This window comes from Mustela lutreola, chromosome 13 (assembly GCF_030435805.1).
Source record: "Mustela lutreola isolate mMusLut2 chromosome 13, mMusLut2.pri, whole genome shotgun sequence".
In the NCBI taxonomy this organism is placed as follows: Eukaryota; Metazoa; Chordata; class Mammalia; order Carnivora; family Mustelidae; genus Mustela; species Mustela lutreola.
In genome coordinates, this window is record NC_081302.1 from 63,492,020 (window position 1) to 63,518,580 (window position 26,561).

The 26,561-nt window shown below is 42.4% G+C and overlaps 1 protein-coding gene across 6 annotated transcripts; it reads right to left on the minus strand.

Annotated features, from left to right (window-relative positions):
* Positions 1–1,142: 1,142 nt before the first annotated feature.
* NEK3 (NIMA related kinase 3) lies at positions 1,143–24,318 on the minus strand. Of its 6 annotated transcripts, none has more exons than XM_059144251.1 (16): positions 24,169–24,318; positions 21,152–21,324; positions 19,105–19,198; positions 18,922–19,019; positions 17,443–17,526; positions 16,603–16,670; positions 16,423–16,509; positions 14,300–14,354; positions 10,795–10,995; positions 10,300–10,372; positions 8,090–8,136; positions 4,775–4,874; positions 4,104–4,247; positions 3,473–3,607; positions 2,172–2,298; positions 1,143–1,769 (listed from the first exon to the last, which is right to left on the minus strand). In XM_059144251.1, the coding sequence occupies exons 2-16, from the start codon at positions 21,266–21,268 to the stop codon at positions 1,685–1,687; spliced, it is 1,515 nt and encodes a 504-aa protein (XP_059000234.1). In that variant the 5' UTR covers positions 21,269–21,324; positions 24,169–24,318; the 3' UTR covers positions 1,143–1,684. The 6 variants fall into 6 exon arrangements, with proteins under 6 accessions (XP_059000234.1, XP_059000233.1, XP_059000235.1 ...); XM_059144250.1 differs by having other exon boundaries at positions 8,090–8,139; XM_059144252.1 differs by lacking the exon at positions 16,423–16,509 and having other exon boundaries at positions 8,090–8,139.
* Between the last annotated feature and the right edge of the window lie 2,243 nt (positions 24,319–26,561).

A 26,561-nucleotide genomic window follows, 5' to 3' on the forward strand; every position in this document is an offset into this window, starting at 1 on the left:
TGTCAGAGGAACTCAGAGGCAACTGGGAAACTCCCAATAGCCAAAGCTAGACCAATTGAAGGAACAAAACAAATGACTTCACATTGGATTATAGCCCCCTTCAGGAGGTAGAGCTGAGGACAAGCTGGACCCAGTGAGTGAGTCGCTTAGAGGCACTAGGACAGTATATATACTGTGTCCTCTAGTTGGGAAATTTGTATCCCAGTGCTCGAAAATGGAAAATTGGTAATTTTACAGTGGAGATCCTGGCAGACACTGCCTTAACCAAGTGACCAAAGTTAACAACAACAGTAATAAATTGTGTTGAAATCGCATACTCCCTGATGAGATGTGGCAGAAAGGGCACCTCACCTCCATGATATTCTTCCCCAAACCCTTGAGCTCAGCCTCATCATGAGAAAAACACCACACAAAACACTGAGGGACATGCTACAAAATGCCTAACTGGTATTCCTCAAAAATGTCAAGGTCCTGAAAAATAAGGACGGATGGAGAGACCGTGAGAGAACAGAGGAGACAAAGGATGACGTCTCAAGGACGACAAAGATGCCTCGAGGAAGATGAAGAGGGTGGGGTGAAGGTCTATACCACAGTTTTTGTTAACTGAAGATAAAAAAAAAATTGTTTAAATCTGCAAGATGTGTGTATTCCATACTCCAGGAGATCCTTAAAACCATCCTGCCATAGACTCAGCTACTTCACTGGTTCTTCACTGGAGCACCATTCCTCATACTGGCTTAGGCTTCCGCTGTTTGCACACTTACCTCCACAAGATCTTCAGGGAGGAGCCTCTTTCTTCTGGAGTACAATATGTCGCCTCACGACAGCATCCCAGTATGGAACGAAAGGACCCAGAACATGTGTGTCAGGGTGACCCACACAACTTGGCATCCCATTAGTTCCACAGCACTCTCTAGTTTTCAGTACTTCCACCTTTGGCTTATTTCTTTCTCCTGCACAAGACTACCAACTTCTGACAGGATCTGTAGTGCCCCTCCCCACCTTCCCACGGCTGATGTTCTGACCTGGGCCCTTCTGTGCATCCTGACAGGGGCTGTATTTAAGGATGGCGGGTCACTGGCGAAGATCATTGAAGATCATGGACCACCACCCAGAAATAGGTCTTACTGGAAAACTGCACATTTTTATATTCCAATTAAATTTATTTTATATCCTCGAGCCTTTCAGAAATGTAAAAAGAGTTACACAGCAATTAAGCACCAATCATAACAGTGCAGAAATAATATGAAGAGCCACCGCCAAGGTCTTTGGTCAGCATCCTTGTGAGGAAGGCATCATCACCTCATTTTAGAGTCAGGGAAACTGGGGCTCAAAGAGCTTCAATAATTTCCGACAATCAAATAATAATAATAATAATAATAATAATAATTTCCCACAATCACACAAACTGGAAGCAGCAGCCTCTGATTTCTTTTCTGACTAAAAGCCTGAAGTTCAGAGCCATTCTTCTACACCTTCTCCTTTCAGTTCAACAACTCATGAGAGTTACAGGTTTTTTAAGCCTTGTGGTACTAATCAGGAACAATTTTAAATATTCACAGTTTCCCCTTCTTCGTTCTGTGTCCAAGGAAAACTATAAAATCCTGTGAGCTGATATTATCCAAACATTAATTCCTCATTTTCAACATCTACTTGATGTGACTACGGAGCACTTCCTTGGGCGTCACCCATCCAAAGCTTCTTGCCAGCCAGCTCGCCGCTTCAGTTCTGACACCCAGTCAGGCCTGTCATCATCCTCCTCAAAATCCCTGTGAAGAAACAATTTTGATACTAAACCTCCATAGCAGGGGCACAGTAAGTATTTTTAGGTGGCTCAAAGCAGAACACTACCATCAAAATATTTACATTTTTGAGCAACTGACCAGAGGAAAAAAACTGTTAGCTCTTCCAAAGGAGCACTTCTTTCATGTTTTATAACATTTGCCAATAAAACCCAATATAGTAAATAAGAAACAGTAAGTCCAAGCTGAACAGTTAGGCTCCAGAATTCTGTAATAATACCGTAATACATTACTCATCCCAGACAAAATATTGAGATATGAATATTCATTTGTGATGTTGAGTAATATAACCAGCTCCTGCTAAACCTGAAATTAAGGTCTCATTTTCACACACAATGACTAGCACCAAGTACGTATATCTCAACATACGTGTCCTCTGCATCCGGTCCAGGTTCCAATCTCTCTGGGTCCAAAATGACAGAATCGTGACCACCATCCACACTGTCTGATGCTTCGGTATCTTCAGACAGGGGGCCCTTCAAGAATTCTTCTGAACCTTCAGAGGAAAATTATGCCAATTTTAACAGTAGTTGCATAATTAGTGAATGTTGGACTAAAATCATCCAAAAGCTTGCTGGCTCACTGAGGACAATGCTATATTTCTTTTGTAGTGCCTCCCCCTTTACACAGCCTGACTTCTGGCATCAAACAGGCCCACGAAGCATCAGGATGGGTATAAAATTTAAAAACAGTACTTTCTTCAAAAGAAAAATCTAGAAAATAATAATTAAAACCTTCAAATATAAGAAACTAATATTAAAGTTATCTTTGGCTCGTCATCTTCCAGTTGTTTTTCCTCTGAGCTCTCCACCCCCAACTTTTCCCCATGTTGGGGAATAAAAAATTAGGGAATGGAGACCACATGCATGCATGCTTTCAAAGAATTTTCTAGATGGCAACTGTTTTCAGATTTTTGCTCACACAATAACCTAATATAAAAATGTGAGCTAAATCTTTATAAAACCCTTTCATACTAGAGCTATGACATAGGTTTTGAACAGCGAACAGGGACCAGAAACAAAATCCAGGACCTACAATTGCTACAACAAAATTCACAACTGTTAACTTCCTCAACACCATCCTTCTATGCACCCATTTCCGCCGGGGCTCCTATGACCACCTGCACACAGCTCTATCAGAAAACACCTCTAAAAATTCATCTATAACACTCTAAAACTCTCTCCTTGAGGGCTCACCCAGGGAAGGAACTGTGTGTTATTCTTTTTTTTTTTTTTTTTTTTAAGTCTTAACCCAGCACATTTAGCACTCAATAAATACTGACCAAATAAACAAAGACAACTAAATCTGTTACAATAAATAGGGTCAAGACTTGCCACAGCATTACACGCTCTACTTGGCATAATTTGTCTTAGCTCTTGAGTTCGCAAGATGGCTTAGTAATTGAATTATCAGGGTGCCTGGGGGGGCTCAGTCATTAAGCGTCTGCCTTTGGCTCCAGTCATGATCCCAGGGTCCCGGGATCAAGCCCCACATCAGGCTCTCTGCTCAGTGGGAAGCCTGCTTCTCCCTCTCCCTCAGCCCCTCCCCCCTGCTCATGAACTCTCTCACTCTCTCTCAAGTAAACAAATAAAATCTTCACTAAACAAATAAATAAATAAATATTTTAAAAATCAAAGCATTTCCATAGGTACGTGATAGGCTTGAGTCACCTGGTCTATATATTGTATATGTTTGAAAGGCCAAGCTGAGATCCGCATTCTTCAGGAAGTTCATCAGAGTTTCTGGAGTCTCTTTGAGCCACTGCTTACGGGTGTTATTTTCACTGTACTTTATTACAGAACCACCTAGTTGTGAAAAGGTGGCAGTTAGGGCCATGTAAAAAAGATTCTCAGCATATATCTTCCAGACCATATTTTAAGCAAAGGTAATTATATCTGACTTGCTAGTCAAATCTATTTCACTCACCTACATGGGCCCTGCTCTGATACGTAACACCTAATATCTTCTACAGAGTGACATTAAAAACAACAACAAGAACAATCTCCGGCCCATTAAACAACCATTAGAAAATGTTCTATAGTGGGTCCCTGGGTGGCTAACGTGGTTAAGTATCAGAACCTTGATTTCGGCTCAGGTCATGATCTCAGGGCTGTGGGATCAACCCCCCACGTCAGGCTGCACACTGGGAGTGGAGCCTGCTTAGGACTCTCTCTGGCTCCCACTCCCTCTGCCCCTCCCCCCACTCACACCTGCTCTCTCATCAATCAATCAATCAATCAATCACCTAAAGAAGAAGAAAAGAAATGTTCGATAGTAACAGCATTCAATCTGACTACTAACCTCTCTCATCCCCGGCTGCTAAGCTGGAGGAGAGTATGGCTGCAGTTTCCAGAGCTGTGAGAGCTGTGTTGGGGACATTTTTCTCCCACTGTCTCCTGACAGGACTTGGTGAACTGGGTTTCCTCAGATGGACTGATTTATTATCTGATTTTAAAATGTAAAAAAAGTATTGCTAAGCATATTACTTATCATCTGTATGTATACATATACTCGAACAACTACAGAGAAAGAAGTCTTTCTTTTCTCTTCCAAACTCACATCTACTCACAATGTTTTTTGAGTCTAAGCAGTAAAGGTGATGAGAAAAAGAAACCTCCAAATGAAAAGGTAAAGCTAATCATTAAAAAGTGAATTTTTAAAAATACATATATATTTATATATTACACAATGTATAAGAATGAAGTCCCAGGAGGATGTATATTTCTGTACATGGTTTCTATGACAGATAGTACAACAAATACTATCTTTTCCTACAGGCTCTTATTAGTAATGCTATTCTCTTCTTTTTTAAGAGTAATAAAGGATTCCTGTACCATTAAATAAATCACTGGATAAGCAAACAAAAATCTTCCCATGTTTATGATATCTATAACCTAGTAAGATGAAAATTAATATTTCTTCCATATTCCCCAGTTCCTCATTTATATAACATTAAAATTTGAATAACTTACCTTTCTCTTTATTTAATGTCCCCAGTGCACTTTCAACTGAATTTTTATTAATGTTTTCTAAATCAGTGTGGCTATACTTTCTATCTTGTTCTTCTCCTAGCTTTAAAAGGGATTAAAAATACAAATTTAAAAAGCTTGAAATGCTACAAACAAGGTAAAGTATGCAAAGTCAGCTATCTTAATTTTAAATAAAGATTAATGAATTAAAAAACATAACCACAGAATCCCATACATTACTATATGTTACATGTCATACATATTTATATGTAAGTTAAAAACCATATACATACATACATATATGTATTTAAAGTCATCTATATTTCTAATCATTATATTTCTTTTAAAGAGAGACTGAGGGGCAGAGGGAAAGGGAGAGACAGAGTCCCAAGCAGGCTCTGTGCTGATGCAGAGCACGACACCAGGCTCGATCTCACGACTCTGAGATCATGAGCTGAGCTGAAATCAAAGGTCAGACACTTAACCGACTGAGCCACCCACGGGTCCCCATATTACTAATCATTAATATCAACCATTGCAAGTACAAAGAGGATATATAAAACAACAGGTATTTGAGAAGGCTTTATAGAAGCAATGAGTAATGAAAAATTTCAATATTGTTTGCTGTATTGGGCTTTTTATGCTGGAATATCAAAATGAGGTATTTTATAAAGTTGCTATACATGGTCAAAATGTTCCCACTTCACCTGAGTGGCTCAGTGGGTTGAACATCTTGATCTCTTGATTTCGGCTCAGGCCATGATCTCAGGGTTGTGAGATCAAGCCCCATGTAGGGCTCCACAATTGGCAGGGAGTCTGCTTGAGATTCTCCCTCATCCTCCTCTCCCTCTGCCAACCCCCCCAAATTAAATAAATAAAATCTTTAAAATGTTCCCACTTGGGGCGCCTGGGTGGCTCAGTGGGTTGGGCCGCTGCCTTTGGCTCGGGTCATGATCTCAGGGTCCTGGGATCGAGTCCCGCGTCGGGCTCTCTGCTCAGCGGGGAGTCTGCTTCCCTCTCTCTCTCTCTGCCTGCCTCTCCATCTACTTGTGATTTCTCTCTGTCAAATAAATAAATAAAATCTTTTTAAAAAAATGTTCCCACTTAATTTGGTATTTTTCCAAATTATCTAAGCTCCTGATTTCATGAAATAGAGTAACACACTGTCTAGACGCTGCTAAATCTGCATATATTTTGAGAATACATCTCCTATTCCTCAACAGTTTCCAGCATGTGGGTTCTCAATGACTTGTTGAATGAATAAATAAACAGTAGACTATAGCTGGGACTTTGTTCTTATTTCTATTGATGGTTCTCATACTTCTCTCCCCACCCGGCAAAGGGCTCCCCCACAGACAAAGAAGTCAGAATCTTGGCGGGTAGTGGTGATGAGCAGTTTTTAAAAGCCCTGAGGGGATTCCGATGTTCCATCCCCAGTGACAGTCACTGCTCTACACACAGCGGCCTCAAACAGGGCTCCTGGCTCGGCGCCACTCGGCTCTGCCCTCATGCCATCACACCTTGCCGTCTTGCCTGGGACCTTCTTCCTACCTCAGCTCTTCCCTTCTCTGACTTCCTTTCCAGCTCTCTCTTCATTCTGCTTACATTTTGCTCTTTTCATTTTGCAAGAACACATGCATGTGTCCACTGTAGATGGTATTAAAACGACAGTGGTGACCATCTGGGACAGGAGTCAGGATTGTTTGCAAAGGGCCCTCAGGAAGCTTTCTTGGGGGTGGGGGGTGCTTGGGATTTCTAGATCTTGATTATGGTGGTGGTTATATGACACTAAAAAGTTTTCAAAATTCATCAGACTCTACACTAAAGGGTAAATTTTATTGCATATAAATTATGCCTCAACAAAGCTGGGGAAAAAAAAGATATTCTCACAAGAATTAAAAAAAAAAAGTACAGGGGCAGGATCTATTCAATTTGTAGCAACATAATGGTGGGATGCTGTTATTTATTTACAGCCAAATCTCCATTCGAAAAAAATTTGAGAAGTTTAAATTCTAGTACATTCCATAAATAGAATGATATGTTGTTAGTACAACATTTTTTCTTTTTGGAATTAAATTTGGAATTTCTTTTGGAATTAAAAGAAAGAAAAACAAATCCTGAGTAGGGCATGATTTACTAAGTTGGGTTTGGCAGCACTGAGAAGTGGATCCACTGTTCTCCTCAGGACATTACCGCAGCTCTCGTGTCAAAGAGCTCACATCTGCCCAGGGCAAAGCAAGACAAACAGGACCTTGAATGCCAGGCTGAAAAATGTCAGCTTGGTTTGCCAGATAATGGGAAGGCACTAAAAGTCCCTGAACAAAAAAATGTCAAGATCAAAATACAGATCTAAGTATTCTTTGGGCAAAAAAAGAATAAAAATAGTCTGATAACGGGCTATCCATGGATGAACCTTAAAAATACGATGCCAAGGGGCGCCTGGGTGGCTCAGTGGGTTAAAGCCTCTGCCTTTGGCTCAGGTCACGATCCCAGGGTCCTGGGATCAAGCCCCGCATCGGGCTCTCTGCTCAGCAGGGAGCCTGCTTCCCTTCCTCTCTCTCTGCCTGCCTCTCTGCCTACTTGTGATCTCTGTCTGTCAAATAAATAAATAAAATCTTAAAAAAAAAAAAAAACGATGCCAAGCAAAATCAGAACTGAGCAAAACAAAACAAAAGCAAACAAACAAAAACCCTATGCTAAGCAAAAGAAGCCAGACACAAAAGGACACCTGTCACATGATTCCACTCCTGTGAAATCTCTGGAATGGGCACACAGCAGAGACAGAAGGTAGGCTGGAGGTCACCAGGAGCTTGGGGTGGCAGTGCAGGTTGGGAAGGAATGGGGAGCTATTATACAAGGGCAGAGTTTCCATAACAGGGTAATCAGAAAGTACTAGAAACAGTGGTGATGGTTACCCAATGCTGTGAATGTGATTAAGTCTGCTAAATCCTATGCGTAAAAATGGCTAGAATGGGAAGTTCTGTGTTATGTATGGTTTACCACAATGACAAACAAACTAAAAGCCAGGCTTAAATAAGATGTTCATAACTGAAAGCAGAACAGAGTTCTCTCACGTCTATATTGACACCACTGGTCATCAATAATTAAAAACGACAAAATGAGGCACGTGAACCAAATGCTTGGTGATCTCCAGTGGCTCAGCTGACAGTATGGACGACAGCCACCAATTACCTCACATGCCAAAGGCGGAAAAACTGCTGGCCAGGAGGGAGCAGGTCCCAGTCTTACCAACATCTCAGAGCCCCGGATGGTACCCAGGAGACGTGTGTTTCATAAACGTAATTTTCAAGCTCTTACCATCGTGGCTGCCTCATCTTCCAAAGCTATCTTGCTTCTGCTGGGGTCTGCTTAAAAAGAAGAGAGAAGGTAGGAAGAGAAAACACACAGAAGATCACGTGATTAAGCTTCTCAGGTGATCTGCAGAAAGCCCGAAAGGCAAATGAAGACAAATGAAGTTGTTGAAGTCCATGAGCCAAAGCCTTAGCCTGAACAGTGATACCAAGCTTCAACCACACAGTAATTTAAACAGAGGCTGTTTCTGCTGTTTTATTCCTAATGCTAACTAACATCTGAAAGGTAAGGCATCACAATTCACTTCTGCCAGCCCATTTAGGCTCTAGAAGGTGAGAACCTCCACATCCCGGGGAAGTCACCATCACCTCCAGCTCAGGACAGCGAGGGAGTCTCTGCTGTCCCCAACAGTGACGAGAGCCCGTGGAACAGGGATCCCTTAGAAGGAGGGAGCTGCTTGTTCTCTCCTGAGGCACCAGCGGTGGTGGCAGTCAGCAAGAACTTGGGCCTCCGATCACTATGGAAAGAGGGGTTGATTTGCCCTGACAGAGCCTGGCCACCCATGTTCCTCTTTCATTCAACATTGTAAAAAATGGCTACTGAACATCTGTAATGAAAGGTGCTGAGGCTACAACTGGGAGTGAATGAGACACAGCCGCAGCCATCACGGGGAATGTTCACTACCCTGGTGGCACTGCCTACTGGCTGGGTGGAGATGCCACCGGACACACGGTCTCCCAAGGTGGCCTTTCTCCACTGATTTATTCCTTTTATTTAGGAATAGTAAGACTACACTTGGCCAAACTATCTTGAAACTTTTCCTAAACTGACTTTTATTGTTGTTGTTGCTTAGCATTTTAAAACAAATTTCCCAATACCCTGGGAAGGGGAAAAAGCTACAAAATAGCACCTAAGGTAAAATGAACACTAAAGCAAACTGTGGAAACAAAGGTAACTGGCTACCCCTTGAGGAATGGAGAAAGGGTGAATTACAAGACTAAAGGGTTTGCATTACTAGAAGGACATACATTCCTACAAAAACAACATTTAAAATTGAACTGTCAGGTGGGGCACCTGGGTGGCTCAGTGGGTTAAACCTCTGCCTTCGGCTCAGGTCATGATCTCAGGATCCTGGGATCGAGCCCCACATCAGGCTCTCTGCTCAGCAGGGAGACTGCTTCCTCCTCTCTCTCTACCTGCCTCTCTGCCTACTTGTGATTTCTGTCTGTCAAATAAAGAAATTAAATATTTTATTTATTTATTATTTATTATCTCTCTCTGTCAAATAAATAAAATCTTTTAAAATTTTATTGATTTATTTACTTATTTTATTATCTCTCTGTCAAATAAATAAAATAAAATAAAATAAGAAAGATTTCATTTTATTTATTTGACAGACAGAGATCACAAGTAGGCAGAGAGGCAGGCAGAGTGAGAGGGGGAAGCAGGCCCGGCTGAGCAGAGAGCCCAATGCGGGGCTCAATTCCAGGACCCTGGTATCATGACCTGAGCCGAAGGCAGAGGTTTAACCCATTGAGCCACCCAGGCGCCCCTCCATCTGCAGTCTTAACTGCCCTTTGCCATGGAACCTAATATCCACAATTTCCAGGGAGAAGGATGTGCCCATCACTGCAGGGGCTACTCACTCTTCCGCCCTCCACTCTTGGGCCCAAGGTCCCACAGCTAGTAGGGGAGTGCTGAGGGAGAGGGAAAAGCAGGCTCCCCACTGAGCAGGGAGCCTGATGTGGGACTTGATCCCAGGACCCTGGGACCATGACCTGAGCTGAAGGAAGACACTTAACTGACTGAGCCACCCAGGTGTCCCATGGCTCTGCTTTTTAAAATTTTGTTTACCAGATGGTTCTTTGGATACTTGGGGGATAATTTCCTATAAGATTAACACTGTATTTTCATGGTTAGATTCCTAGGCCAGGCCACAGAAGCCTTCTACCTGACCGAAGAGAACATGATACTAATAATGAAATGAAGAACAATCTTTACATCATTAAAATCTCCAAACTAGGCTTTTTGATCCCTGGAAAATTAAAAGCATAAAAGTCAGTACAGAATTACATCTGAAATAGCAATTAAAAAAATTTTAATTTCAGGAGATCTCTGAAATTGTCTCCAGTAACTTAAAAATTATATTTTTTCTTTTTGTTAAACTATATTTTAAAAGAAAATGGAACAAAAGGCAAGCTTTCTAAAATTCTTACCTTTTTTCCTTGGTGTACTATGCTTAGAATTTTTGGTTTCTTCTAATATCTGATTGCCATATTCTGTGATGATCTGAAAGTTTCAAGTAAAGAATTTTAAATATGTGAGGTACACTTTTCTTTAGACACTGCCATAATGTCATTTAATTATCAACATCATTCCCTACAATCATATTCTCCACATATTCCCCATAATCATAAATATATGATTTATGGCATCTAAAATGCCATTTAGAAAATGTCTATAATTTAGACACATATACAGATATTGCTACAGGTCTAGAAAAAGACCAGAAAGGTTATGCAAACTCTCCCTATGAGGATTCTCAGGGAACGGTATTGTGGAAGGGAGAGGAAGAAGGAAAGGAAGTTTTTACTTTTTTGTATACTCTTCTGCATTATTTGAATTTTTACAAGCATGTCCTACATGTTGTGTTAAAAGAGAACAAACCATTTGGCCACACTTGAAAACCACTCACAGTCAACCCACCGTACCTCTGGGGGTAAGCACTTGCGGACAAGCCGAGCCAAAGAGCCGCTGGAGAGAAGTGTTGTAGCAGAAGGGCGGTGTGAGGGATTCCTTTTAAACATCTGCTTGATCAGAAGCTGGAGTTCACAGGAGTACTGAGATGGCAGTGGGCTCAGGGACCCCTGACATATTTTGAGAATAAGACTTTTCCAGCTGTTTGCCTGAAACTAAAAAGTACAACTGAATGTAAGAGCAGAGACAAGGCAGGAGTGGAAGAAATTGCCAGCTCAATGAAATCCTTATGAACTAATTTAATTTTATAAAAGTATCTGTCGCCTGGTCATTTTTCTTCCCAGAGGGATCCTTAAGGTACTATTTGAAATCTTACGGTGGGTTCAGAGGGAAGGTAAACATAAACAGGGCAAAACCTGCCCATCTAGAGGAAAATCTGAGCACTGTTGCCAGCTTTGGGTACATTATCACTCATAATCAATGTGTGTGCAGATACACATTGTTAACATATGTTTAAAATCAAGGTAATACATACATGCAGCTTTTTAAAAAAGATTTTATTTGAGAGACAGAGCAAGACACAGAGCACAGGAGCAGGGGAAGGGACAGAGGCAGAGGGAGAAGTACGCTCCCCTGCAGAGCAGGGAACCCAACGTGGGGCTGGATCTCAGGACCCTGAGATCATGGCCTAAGCCGAAGGCAGAGGCTTCACCCACTAAGCCACCCAGAAGCCCCACATACATGTAGCTTAAGAAGTCAATGGTCCCAACAGGCACATAATAAGTGTAACATCCCTTAGGTTCATTCCTCCCCAGAACCTGCTAGGCCTGCCCCCTCGTGATACACATTCCAGACTATTCCAGCTTTAAAAGTGTACTGCCAAATCCCTTTTACCTTTCATATCATCAAAGGAGCTATTAGAATTTGACAAGCAATAGAATGGGAATCAGAATGACATGCCAGCATAACATTTTAAAAAAATCTTCACTGTAGAATAAACTTTGAAATTAACACTAGATGTTAGTTAATCTTGGTAATACTTAATGTAAGAACATGTTGGCATTCTGCCTTGAAAATGTACCTATTAGTAAAATATGCAAGTGAAGATATGAAAAAAGAAAAAATCAACAGATAACAAGGGAAAAACTCAGGTAGTGAAAAATGAGACTAAATCTGCTCTGCCTCCAGTTTCTGAACCACTATACCAGGTTTCTGCATTTCCTAAAGGTTTGAGAACTACTTTTGCCTCAAAGCAGATGAGAAAACAGATTGTGTGTCAAATATCAGGGCACCATACTCCTTAATTCTTATTCTTGCTAGAAGGAATAAGAACATGTATATGAAAGTTCACACCTACACACACAAAAGACAGAATCAGGGGAATAAAGAATATAATCATAAATAAAATACTGGTATTTTAAAAATAATCCTTTTTATATAAAACAATGGCTCTCCACTTGGGCTGCACATTAGAATCACCTGCTTTAAAGATTTATTTGTTTGTTTGTTTGTTTGCTTGAGAGAGGGAGAGAGACAGAGAGACAGAGCAGATGTGAGCAGGGGGAGAGGAAGAGAACCTCCAGCAGACCCCTAGCTGAGCTGGGAGCCCCACGCAGGGCTGTCTCATGATCCTTAGATCATGACCTGCACTGAAACCAAGAGTCAGGCCCTCCACCAACTGAGCCACCCAGGCGCCCCTAGAATCACCTGTTCTATAAAACACTGCTGTCCAGGACACCCTCAGGGGTTTCCATTCAATTACTATAGTATGGGCCCAGGTATCGCCACTTTGTAAAGTCTCCCAAGTTGTTCTAACGATGCAGCAGGCGATATAAACCACGCACACTGGAGGAAGACAGCACGTGGTTTCAGTGTGAGGGGCTTTCTTAGTGGTGGCGAAGGCTGTTCCTCCATCATTCACTCTCATACCTCTCAGGCACGTCTGTAAAGATGCTTGCCAGGGGTGGGTGGGGATGGGTGAAATAGGCAGAGGGCAGTAAGAGGCACAGACTTCAGGTATAAAATAATTAAGTTTGGGGGATGAAAAGTAGAGCACAGGCAACACAGCCAATAATATCATAGTCACTTCGTATGGTGACAGATGGTGAGTATGGGTACGGTGAGCAATACTGTAATGTATTTACAAGTGCTGGATCACTATGTTGTGCACCTGAAAGTAACATGACACTCTATGTCAACCGTATTTCAATTAAATCTTAAAATATAAAAAATGAAAAAATGCTTGGTTAGAGCTAAGTTTCAATCTGTGCCCAAAGGACAGCATTTATTTCTATGAAAAGCCAAGACTTAACAGGGACGAGTGCTATGATTGTTAGTTCTGTGTAATAGTAACTGCTAAACAAGCTGGCCAAGTTATTTAGCCTCTTTTTTGTTAAATTGTGTTTTAAAATATCTTGAACAAATAAATATAAAGATAATTTTTTCACAATAGCCAAAGGAGAAAATAACCCATATGTCCAGCAACAGATGAATGGATAAACAAAATAAGATATAAACATACATAATGGAACATCACTCAATCACAGAAAGGAATGAAATTGTGACCCATGTTACAACATTATGCTACATGAAATAAGCCAGACACAAAGGGAAAAGTACTGTGTAATTCCACTTATTGGAAATATCTAGAATACACACGTTCTTGGAGACAGAAGGTGGATTAGAGGTTACCAGGGGCTGGTGGGGAGGGGTGGGGATGGGAAGTTATCATTTAATGGGTACAGAATTTCTGTTTAGGAGCATGGGCTGGGCAAGTTTGGCAAATAGGTACCAGAGATGATTACAAAATACTGCAAAGTAATCAATGCCACACAAAACGGTTAAAAAGGCTAATATCATGATATAGATTGTATTTTACCAACATAAAAAAATTCAGAATAGTGAAAAAAAGAAAGGACGGGTGGAGCAGGGGACGGAAAGAAAAATGGAAGGCAGGCAGGCAAGCTAAATACAAAACTACAGAAACTAAATAATGAAAATTTCCTATTAGTATAAGCTACCACAGGGACTCCAGGCAAAGGTGATACCCAAGGAAAGAGGTATGAATTCACCTGTCAGAAAGTAGAGGAGGGTCAGTCATGGATCATCCAGACCAAGAAGGCATTTTAATACTGAAACACAAAGCAAGCCACTCCATGTTGTTTACCCAGAGCTTTATGCAGGGTAATTACCAACGGGGCAATGGGCACGGGGGCAAGGTGGACAGGGGAATGCAGGTCACTACACAGCTATTCTCTGCCCTGTTCTCTATAGGGCAACTATCTGGACCTTAACCCCCAGCTTCCCTGGAGCGAGGGGCATGGTGGTGAGGTCACAAGGGAGTTATCCCTTGTGGTACCACTTGTGGGCCAACATGGCAGGCCAAAGATGGAGTCAATGCTGTCAGCACTCCTACAGAGCCCAAGGGAAGTACACGGCCAAGTGGAACCTGGCACATTACTAAGGACTTAGCCAGGTATGACAAGAGGCTGCCTTTTCCAATTTACACACCATACTTACTGGATGCTTAAGGGTACAGAGCTCATAGAGAATGCATCCCAAGGACCAGATGTCACTGGAAGCATAAAGAAGCAATGGAATGACAAATGGGTTATGCATGATTATATGAAATACAAAAGAAAATAAAAATGAAAAATTATCTTCAAAAAGAATAAATATCACAAGTAATTCCTAGTTATTAAAATACAATACATGGTAAGTTTGGTCTAATACTTAGATACTTACTCACAGTAATGTTCGCAGTAAAACTCTCTGCTCCCGAGCCCCTACCCTCCAAATCAAGGCTGTTCAGACATCATTGCAGTAGCATTCGGTACAGGAAGGAGTATTTGTAGACTCAGACTGGCATAGTTGGAAGGAGGGTTAGAAGTCATGCAGTATAGCTTCTACCCAGACCATCTGTGCGCAACCCCAGGCCTTTTGGCCACACCTCCTGATAAATCGCTCTTTACCTTGGGCACAGCCTGTTGGATGGCTCTAGGGAGAGTGGTCTTCTTTATCATAAGCCAAAATGTGTCTTCTGGAAACCCTCATCACCCTGTGTTAGCTCTACATTCCAAAACCAAGAGAATAAGACTACTCATTCTTCCCCCAAACAGTTCTTCATACATCAGAAGAGGTCTGTAGTTGCCCCATACGCCCACCCTTCTTCATTCTAAGCATCCCATTTCCTCCATCCTTCTCACCACCTAGTTCCACATATATCTGAACCTCTTGAAAAAAAGACTGCAGACACCAAAGACTTCATCCCCAAACATGTCAGCATGTACTCTCCCTCACAAACACAATACCATTGTCACATCCAAGAAATATAACCTTAATTCAATCATATCACCAAATATTTGTCCAAAATCAAATCTCCCCAATTGGCCCAGTAGGTTTCTTCATAGCTGCTGTGCACTCAGTTTTACTCTTAAAAGAAACTGTTCAGTATGGATTACCATGTTCTTTACAGAAATTGACGCGACAGAAGGTAACAAGAGCCTGTAGGTTTTCTACTTCAAGGAATTCATGCCAAGAATGTGTTACAAAATAATGATCTGTTTACTCACAACAGGTCTATTAATCATGACACTGATTATGATACTGAAAATTATCATTAGACCAACAACAATATTTGTAAAGAGCTTAAATATGTGGTGATATGAATATGATATAATAAAATAAAAAAAGGAGGATACTAAGTTGTATATAGAATACATAAACTAGGTTTGGCAGGGGGAAGTGAATGGATGGAAAAAACATCAAAATGTTATTAACAACAGTGAAAAAGAAGGTGATGGCCATATCCTTTCTTGTATATCTATTTCCGATATTCCTCTGTTCACCCATTCCATCAGTGGGCAGGTCATGACTTATATTCAGAAAAATATTCTATCTTAAACCATAAGGTCTTAAGACTATCTTCTTTTTTATTTTATTTTATTTTTTTAAAGATTTTATTTATTTATTTGACAGACAGAGATCACAAGTAGGCAGAGAGGCAGGCAGAGAGAGAGGGGGGAGGAAGCAGGCTCCCTGCCAAGCAGAGAGTCCGATATGGGGCTCGATCCCAGGACCCTAGGATCATGACCTGAGCCGAAGGCAGAGGCTTTAACCCACTGAGCCAGCCAGGCGCCCCAAGACTATCTTCTTTTAATTAATTAACCTATCAGTCAAGTACTTATTATCCAGTCCTGCCAATATGAACTCACTGAAATAATCCAGTAGTTCCCAAATTTTGCCACACACTGGAATCATTTGGTGATGCTGGAAAATTACCGATGTACACTTCCCACCCCCTGACATTCTGATGTAACTGGTAGAGCTGCAACCTGAGCTTTGGGACTTTTAAAAGTGAGAGCAGTAGAGTGTGAAAAGCAGTCATGTCATTCATTCTATTATGTCATTCATACTGTTCCTTAGAAATGACTAGCCTTTCCTTCAACATTCACATTTGGCTCCTTTCAGCTCTGATTAAAACAGTTGGAAAACTGTGACCTTCATCTAGAAGCCTGGGCATTTAGATTCTACATTGCTTTCAAATATATTTTTCAAAAACCAAACTTCCCTTGTCGGTTACAATGCCTGTCACCAAGTGGTCAAGCTCAGGACTTAATGTATCAAGCAAGAACATTACTTACCTTTTATTGTTGTAAGGCATGTTCTCCCAAATTTCTGGGGGCACGTAATAGGGTGTTCCCACATATGTACAAGCAAATGCCATAGGACTAAAACCATAAGAAGGCAAAGCACGATTACAGCGCATTCCTGAATAAGGGATATTTTGATTGCTGTCACTACTAGAAAACAGATATACATACTTGGAGAGAAGACGGGCAGATCCAAAATCTCCCAGTTTTACTTTTCCATTTTGGGTGAGGAAGATGTTCTGCATTAAAAAAGAAGAGCTGAGATTATGTCTTGCATCATTCACCCGCAAGGCAGAGATCTCAGAGAAGCTGTCTATCAAAACCTGCTGGTGATGGAGATTAAGGGCAGAGATGCTGACAGCTGAGTTCTGGAGTGGAACACGAAATAAGATACCCTTCTGACAGATACACGTTACCCTGCTTGGGAATTCAGGATCACTGCTTAGGAAGCAAACAAGCGAGCTTAAGATTTTATCGGTAGACAGGAGCCTGGATGGCTCAGTCGGTTAAGCATCTGCCTTCAGCTCAGGTCATGATCCCAGAGTCCTGGGATCAAGGCCTGTACTGGGCCTCCCTGCTCAGTGAGGAGTCTGCTTCTCCCTCTATACCTCCATCTGCTCTTGTGTGTGTGTGTGTGTGTGTGTGTGTGTGTGTGTTCTCTCTCTCTCTTTCAAATAAATAAATAAAATCTCGTATCAGCAGAGCCTGATGGAGCGCCTGGGAACGTATCGGGGGACTCCATGGCGCAGGTCCTGACCATTTTTCATCTGAGAAAGATAGTCTTAGCAATCGCTAAGAGAGCTAGGAACCTATTAACATACACTAGTAAAGAGATTAAATGATCTTTCTCAGGTAGTACCTTCCTTGGCTCGTATAAATATTAGGTTGACAAAGACTTCTAGGCTAAATAAAAATGTCCCAAAAGGAAACAGAAGAACACAGAAAAAAGACTGAGTGAAATAGTCTTTGTTTCTGTTTTCGTGTTGAGGCCCCAAAAGGTATTTCACTTACCTTGGACTTGATATCTCTGTGTAACACACGTTTCTTGTGAATGTGATTTACTCCAAGGCACATTTGTGTGAACCAATTAAGTATCTGTAAGGAAAAGGCATGCAGTAACTGGTTTGTGTCAACCCCAAATCCCAAAGAATCATCTCCAGGCCTTAGCTGACCTGGATTTTCTGTAATATAAATACAGAACCCTAAAAATTACATAGTTCAACTAAGATTCAACATTGCCTGGGAGAATTCAGAAAAACTGTGAATCCCATGTTCCATCATGTTATGTATGATCTAAACAGCAATTTAGTTCAATAAAACTCCCACTATGGTTTTCTTGAATTCAACCAAATAAAAGTATTTCTTAAATATATATATAAAGGTAATTCACCACTAAGGAATGAGTATGCTACAACTTTTTGTAATCATTACATAAGATTTTCATTTGCCTTTTCAGAGTGTTCATTTATTAACATTAAAAGATTTCATTATGTTGTCAACCATCCTGTGAGTCAGCATTTTCTTCTTACAAATCCTGAGTCAGTAGTATTCAGAATTTCTAAGCCTATAATTAAATGTCAAACCGATTTTTTTTTCTTTTTTGCTATGGGGATTCATTCATTTGAAGCCAAGGTTGACCTCCTTCTCTGGAATCCATATTTTTTTTTTTTAAAGATTTATTTATTTATTTATTTATTTGACATAGAGAAATCACAAGTAGATGGAGAGGCAGGCAGAGAGAGAGGGAAGCAGGCTCCCCGCTGAGCAGAGAGCCCGATGCAGGACTCGATCCCAGGACCCTGGGATCATGACCCGAGCCGAAGGCAGCGGCTTAACTCACTGAGCCACCCAGGCGCCCCTGGAATCCATATTTTTAACAACACAACCGCTACATAAAAATATTTATACCAATTTCATAACATGTTATACCCTAAACCAGACAAAGTCCCATTCATGGTGTTTATTTAATTATTTTCCTTAGTCAATTCATTCTAATAATATTTAATACACAATTTTCCTTTAAAAAGGCAAAAAATCCTAGACATAAAGGAAAATGCTAAATTGTAAAAGGAAAAAGTATGAGAATAGGTCTTCCCATGAATAGGTATTCCCATGACCCAGGAATTTGGGCTTCGTTCTTCTGATGATCTAGTAATGCCAAATAACTCTATCTGTCTTCTACAATGTCAGTACCACAAAATTCAAGATTTGAAATATACAGGACAAAATAGGAGCAATACAATTTTGAAACTTTTCTACACACAGAAGTTTTATTCCTTGATATTTTATAAACATATCTATTGAACTTGCTGGAAATATCTCTGGCAGCCACCTCCCACACACAAACAGGAGCAGCAATAGGGAAGCGAGTTGCTTCTAACAAGTGTATCAAGTAATCACATGTATAATGCTTTCATGTGAACTTATACCCATTTTGGGAGGAAAGTTGCTTCTAAATCTTGAGAGAAATCGTGGAAGCCCCTCTCTTACCATATCTTCAGGAAACAACTTTCCTTTCTGATGCTTTATCTTCTGCATTAGGTCCCCTCCGTCGCAAAATTCCATCACAATATACAGGTGTCCCTCAGCTAGAACAAACAGAAGACTCCTGAGGAAAGCCTGGAGGCCATAAATCAAATTCCACAATGCGTTTTTGGGGGAATTCATATTTACCTTCAAATGATTCTTGAAAGGCAACAATATTGGGGTGCTTCATTTTGGCTAACAGAACAGCCTCCTTCCTAGAATTCTGTGTACCAGAGAGAGACTAGAAGAAGATTTTAAATAGCATAAATGGAATACTTCATTTTAAAATGGATAGCTTTACAACAATACGGTTGACCCTTGAACCACATGGGAGCTGGGGGCAGTGATCCGCCCCCCAGTGCAGTCAAAAATCCACCTGTGACTTTTGACTCCCCAAAAACGTAACCATTAATAGCCTTGTCAATTACATAGTCAATTGACACACATGTTGTATATTACATGTATTATATGCTATATTCTCACAATAAAGTAAGCTAGAGAAAAGAAAGTGTTACCAAGAAAATCACAAGGAAGAGAAAATATATTTACAGCACTGGATGGCATTTATCCAAAAAATCTACATATAAGTGGCCCCATGCAGCTCACATCTGTGTTGTTCAAGGGTCAAGTGTGGTTTGTATACGTCAATGCCAGAGGAAGTTTTGAAGCAACACGCTGTGACCCAACTTATGTTTATCAAACTCTATGAGAAAAAGTAGTGAACTGTGGCTATATTTTACATGCTAAAATTGACCCTTATATCCTTCCACGTATAGAATGTAAACCAGTTTTCACATCAGTCTCATCGTAACTGATGTGGAGAATGGGCATGCCATTAACCACAGCATATCCTTAAGAACTGGGGCTCTCAGGTCTTACTGTCTGTATCATGTTTGCAGCCCACTGGCCCAGATGAGAAAGACTGATGTGTTAGTGCAGTAAGCATGGAAGAAGGTAATTTACAAAGCTGGTTTCCAAAACTGCTTATCCCTAACTTACACTCTGAGGACAAAATCCTGAATGGCTTGTCTTTCAATTAAGAAACTGCTATTGGGAGAAAAAAAAAAAAAAAATTACAAAAAGATATTTTAAAAAGGGGCGCCTGGGTGGCTCAGTATGTTAAGCCTCCAACTCCTGATTTCAGCTCAAGTCAGGATCTCAGGGTCATGAGATGGAGTCCCCTGTTGGCCTCTATGCTCAGCAGGGAGGCTGCTTGAGATTCTCTTTCTCACTCTCTCTTCAAAATAAACAAATCTCTTAAAGAAAAAAAAAGCAAATTCATCAGCCCATCTGCACCTCCTCAACCAGATACCCAGGGTTGGGGCCCAGCAATCTGTGTTTTAACCTCCAGATGACTTTGAAGTCCACTCGAGAATCACGGAAAGAGGTCAAGAACATAGTGGGGAAATAAATGCTTAGAATTCTGAGAATTGTATTAAAATCTATTTTTAGAAAATTGATCAAGACGTTATTAAACAACCTCAATGGCACAGATTCTTTCCTGCAACAACTATGATAAACATGGACCAGGTAGCACCTTCCTCACCTTCCAGGGAAATAAAACCCAAAACTGATCCACAAAATAGCTTCTCTGATATCAAAGGTTAGCATGTTAGGTTTTTGCTCTTCATTGTATTTTTTATGCTCTGTTTTCATTAATAGGGCACTGAGCTGCTTCCCGCAAAGCTTCTTTCCCTCTTAGGTATGCAAAATTGGAAATTATTCATTGAGATAAACAGCAATCGCCACCTAGATTATTTTTTCTCCCTCTTTGTTAATTACAAAAATTACCTAAAATCCATATAAAATACATCAAGACCTTGTAAAGCTAATGAATAAACCCATTACATCTCTTGCACGAAAGAGCAATTCCATGTTAAATCTCAAGAACTAATTTTCCAGGGCAAACTGCATCTACATTTTTTTTTTTTTTTAAAGATTTTATTTATTTATTTGACAGAGAGAAATCACAAGCAGATGGAGAGGCAGGCAGAGAGAGAGGAAGGCAGAGAGGGAGGAAGGCAGAGAGGGAGGAAGGGAAGCAGGCTCCCTGCTGAGCAGAGAGCCCGATGCGGGACTCGATCCCAGGACCCTGAGATCACGACCCGAGCCGAAGGCAGCGGCTTAACCCACTGAGCCACCCAGGCGCCCTGCATCTACATTTTTAACATGAGCTAATGGCTTCAGCAGTGACCTTGGGAAGCCTTATTTCCTTCATGGCAAACAGCTGATTACTGCTTTCTTGCTGAACCAAAAGGGCTCTGCCGAAGGAGCCCTCTCCGATCACTCTCAGGACCACATAGCCATCCATGCTGGGAACCCACACAGCCCGGCTTCACTGACACGGTCACCACAACCTCTCTCGACCTGTATTCAAAAACGGAAACGTTGAAAATTAAATATATTTCAAAAGGCAGAATGAAGTCAAAGTAGCTCAAAATGACCATGGTAGGACAACAGCAGTTTATTCCTTTATTGGCTAAACAGGTAGACCCTGGACACCCGTGACAGGTTTTATAATCCTGAATAAAAAATACATTTACAGACTGTACTACATTTATCAAAATTGCTAGATATAAGTGTGGTTTGTATACGTTGATGCTACAGCAGCGGACTTTGACCTCTCATAGTCCCTGCTATCACGCATGCCCCAAAGCAGGCGGGACCTCAGACCTCAACAAATGTAGGGTGATAAGTCTCACAGAGTTAGGCTGGCGCATGGCAGAATTATCCAGACGAGTCAGGAAAATGATACTTTACTGAAGCCTGAAGGATGACTGGAAGTTGGCTTGGCAACAGGGGGCGGGGGGGAGGGAAGCGATGTAGGCAGAGGGACTGGCATATTTAAGAGCCAAAGAGGGGGCACCTGGGTGGCTCATTGGGTTAAGCCTCTGCCTTCAGCTCAGGTCATGATCTTAGGGTACTAGGATGGAGCCCCACATTGAGCCCCACATCGGGCTCTCTGCTCAGCGGGGAGCTTGATTCCCCCTCTCCCTTTGCTTGCCTCTCTGCCTACTTGTGATCTCTCTCTGTCAAATAAATAAATAAAATCTTATTTAAAAAAAAAAAAAAGAGCCAAAGAGGTTGTGTTCAGTTCAAGGAATTGAAAGAGGACTGTCACAGGCTGGTGAGGCAGACAGGGTCTTATCTGAAGGCCACTGCAAGCCAAGCTCAAGGTTGCCGGATTTTATCCTTGGGGTAATTAATGTGCTATCTCTGAAGGATTTTAGCCAAGAGAGCATATTAGAAAAAAATAACTTACTCTAGCCATAGAGTGAATGGACTGCACACGGGATGGGACAGGAGCGCTGGAGAGCGACTCCGACAACAGAAAAGGCAGGAAAATGATGATGGAGTGGAATGGGGTGGTGGCAATGGGAACGAAGAGAAGAATGAGAAGAAAATATGTAGAAAGAACTCGTAAGATTTTTGGTGACAAATTTATGGGGGATAAGCAGGGAGAAAGGGACAAAGCAGACCTCCCAGGGTTCCAGTGTAAACTGGGTGAACGATGATACCATTCCCTGAAAAAAAGGAAAAGCACAATGGTTCTGTGTGTATGTGTGTGTGTGTTTCCTTCTTCTGGCAGTGGGAGTGTGGCAGGGCTGGGGAACAGCATGGTGAAGGGAGATGTGTTCCTTTTAGGACACGCTGAGCTAGAGGCGCTGGGATTAAGAAGACATAAGCAGAGTCTTTGAACTTCAGTCTCCCTTTCTGTATTTCCCAGATGAAGCAGTTAGCTGGATCGGATCATAGGTAAAGGAGATTGAATATAAAGTACGCAACACTTTGCCTGGTACAGGGGAGGCCATGGATAAATGGCAGCCATTATTATTATTAAAACCTTAGCAACATGATGCATTTTTTTCCTTAGCAACTTGGTGCATTAAGAAAAAAGAAAGCCACCAGAATGAATTAATTTTCAGAAAGCCTATTTGTAGTGTTTTTTTGTTTGTTTTTTGTTTTTTTGTTTGCTTTAATCACACCACAAAGAATTATGAGGCACAGAGAACACAGCAGGCAGAGCAAAAATCACAACTAAAACAAACACTACAGCGACCTGTAAAATGTCATTTGTATTCATGTGTGTCATAGAATCACCCGGCAACTTTAAAATTAATTGCTCCATATTAACCAAATTAGAGGCACTGTGTTCAAAAACAATTCTTTTCAAGGACAGTCTGGTCTTTCAGTGTATTTAGGGATCTGAAAGAAAAAAGTTGCTCCTATTCTAACTGGCCCTTGGTATTACCCGATTTAACAAGCAGGCTGAGGGTTCCTGGATGGCTCATTGGTTAAGTGTTCGCCCTTAGCTCAGGTCATGATCACAGGGTCCTGGGATCCAGTCCTGGGTTGGGCTCCCTGCTCCTGCTCTCAATCTCTCTCTCAAATAAACAAATAAGATCCTTCAAAAAAAAAAAAAGGTAACAAGGAGGCCACGTTTCCCCATATTTGTTTCTTTTATTCTTCAGGGTCTTCATTCTATGTCAAAGATGTAACCGATAAGCAAGAACCACCATTGATTTTCTTAGCTGAAAACCAGTATTTCTTTGGCTCTTTCTTTTTTAAGATTTTATTTACTTATCTGACAGAGATCACAAGTAGGCAGAGAGGCAGGCAAAGAGAAGAGGGGGGAGGCAGGCTCCCCGCTGAGCAGAGAGCCCGACGCGGGGCTTGATCCCAGGACTCTGGGAGAGGCTTTAACCCACTGAGTCACCCCATCTACCCGCTACTCCATCTGCCACCCGTAAGATCAGTAAGAGACCTGTATACACTGTGACGAAGTCCCTTTGCATGCTCCTCCCAAATACTAGTAAAATGGTTTGGAAATAGCCAGAAGTGGGATCGCGGGTGAGACACCCGGGCGCGCGAGCTTCTCGGGTTTGCACGCGGGCACCCCGCACCATCCGGAGGAGCCCGCACCATGCGGGGGGCCAGCCAAGCCCCAATCCTGCCGCGCCGCGTCCCCTCCTCCTCCAGCGCCCGAGCCGCGGCGGGCGCCAGGAGCACGGGAAGCGGCGGGGGACCCCCGGGCGAGCTGCCGGCCCAGGCCGGGGGCGGAGCTGGGGCGGGGATCCGACAACGCCGAGAGCGGGTCTCCCGCTCGCCCCCACTTCGCGAGGGCGCCGCCCGCTTCCCGGGCCCTTGGTTCCCACCGCCGGACGCGTTCCCTCCTCCAGAGGCTCCCTGCCAGACGGCGGGATCGCTTACCGGCTTCCCCGGCGACCGGAGCCGACCCCGGCGTCCCCGGTCGAGCGCGTTTCCGCGGGGCGGGCCGGCAGGTCGTCTTTCGGGTTGCTGGTAAAGGAAGGTTCTCGGGCTGGGCGGGAGGCGCTATTATCGGAGTAGCCGGGCCTACTAAGGGCGCGTTTTAAAACTGTAGCTCCAAAGCGCCCTAGATCAATGCCAATGTTATTGAGGGAAAGTGTCTCCCAGCAACAAGAGTTTTGCCTCCAGTTTACGTGATCAGTTTCTCTGGCTCAGCACTCCCCTTACTAGCTGGGGGACCTTGGGCCCAAGTGAGGAGGGCGGAGGAGTGAGTAGCCCCTTGCAGCGATGGGCACATCCTTCTCCCTGGAAATTGTGGCTGTTAGGTTCCGTGGCAAAGGGCACTAAGACTGCAGGTGGAATTAAGGTTGCCAACCAGCTAACTCTAAAATATGGAGATGATTGGATTCTCCAGGGTCCCCATTATGATCACCAGGGCACCTCCAAGTGGAAGAGAGAGGCTGAGTGGTGGTCAGAGAAGAGATTTGAAGAAGGATAGGGCCACCAGGCAAGGAAAGCAGGAGGCCTTAAGAAACTGGGAAAGGGGCCGCCTGGGTGGCTCAGTGGGTTAAGCTCCTGCCTTTGGCTCAGGTCATGATCCTGGAGTCCTGGGCTGGAACCCTGCGCCTGAGCCCTGCAGCAGGCTTCCAGCTCTGCGGGAAGTCTGCTTCTCCCTCTCCCTCCACCCAAATAACTGATAAAGGCCGTGAAACGCATTCTGGACTTCCAGAAGAAACATCATCCTGCTTATACCCTGATTTTAGTCCAATGAGATCCAATCCAGACTTCTGATTTGTAGAAGAGAGTACATTTGTGTTGCTTTCAGCCACTGTGTTTGTGGTGATATGTTATAGTAGCAAATCTAAGAAACTCCTAACAGCAAGGCAGAGAACCTACCTCCTAGGAGTTTTGTGAAAATCAAAACGGATATATTAGAATATATTGTAGAACAACTTCTGGTTGTACTTGTAAGTGCTGAGCGTGTTCAGCATGACATGGTAGAGTTAATATGTCATTAATCTGTAAATGTAGTGATAAGAGCAGGATCTCTGGAGCATCATCTTCTTTCTGAATGGCCCAACATTTGCGATATCTGCTCTGCTTTGTTTCAATTAAAGAAACAAAAACAGGGGCGCCTGGGTGGCTCAGTGGGTTGGGCTGCTGCCTTCCGCTCGGGACATGATCTCAGGGTCCTGGGATGGAGTCCCGGGTCGGGCTCTCTGCTCAGTGGGGAGCCTGCTTCCCTCTCTCTTTCTCTCTGCCTGCCTCTCCATCTACTTGTGATTTCTCTCTGTCAAATAAATACATAAAATCTAAAAAACAAAAACAAAAACAAAAACAGTGTCGCCTGGGTGGCTCAGTGGGTTAAAGCTTGATCCCAGGGGATCAAGCCCTGCATCAAGCTGTCTGCTCAGCGGGGAGCATGCTTCCTCCTCTCTGCCTGCCTCTCTGATTACTTGTGATCCCTGTTAAGTAAATAAATAAAATCTTAAAAAAAAAAAAGGAACAAAACCAAAACTACTACACGTCTATGCCCAGAATGCTGCTACAACTTCCGTTTCTAGGAACTAATGGGCCTGCTGCTTGGCCACAGGCACAAACTCCAACCACTTTATATTCATGACAGTGCTGGGGCAAAAGTGATAAAAACACCCAACTCTTCCCACCCCCCCTGCCCAATGCCTATAGTCATGAAAAGGACTTTTTATCTTGTTGCATGAGTGTGTTAGTTTGTTAGGGCTGCCCTAACAAAGTATCACAAACCAAGGGGCTTAAACAAGAGAAGCATACCCTCTCAGGTTTCTAGAGCCTAGAAGTCCAAAATAAGGCTGTCAGCAGGATTCTTGAGCTGAGGACTCAGAGAGGGACCTATTCTGGGCCTATCCCTTGGGCTTGTAGAATGCTGTCTTCTCCCTCTCTTCACATCATCTTCCCAGTCCTACTGGATTAGGAACCTGCCTAAATTAGGACCAGCCTGAATTCATCTTAATTAATTGCATCTGCAATGACCCGATTTCCAAATAAGGTCACATCCTAAAAGTACTGGGCTTAAGATTCCAATGTATCTTTTTGGGGATGACAAAATCAACCATTAACCATCAGCAAGCACAGACTGGAGGAGGAAATAGAACAGATCTGAACCCTACCCCCTCTAGCTATTGCCAGGGGAGGTGGTTCTCAGCCAGGGGAGGTTCCGAAATGGGTAGTGATTGGAAATAGAATATTACTACAGATTCCATATACAAGGTACTAGGCACTGTTTTAAGTCAGTCAGTACATGTGAAGTACGTAAGAGTAGGACTAGATAAATATTAGCTATCAACTCCACAACAACC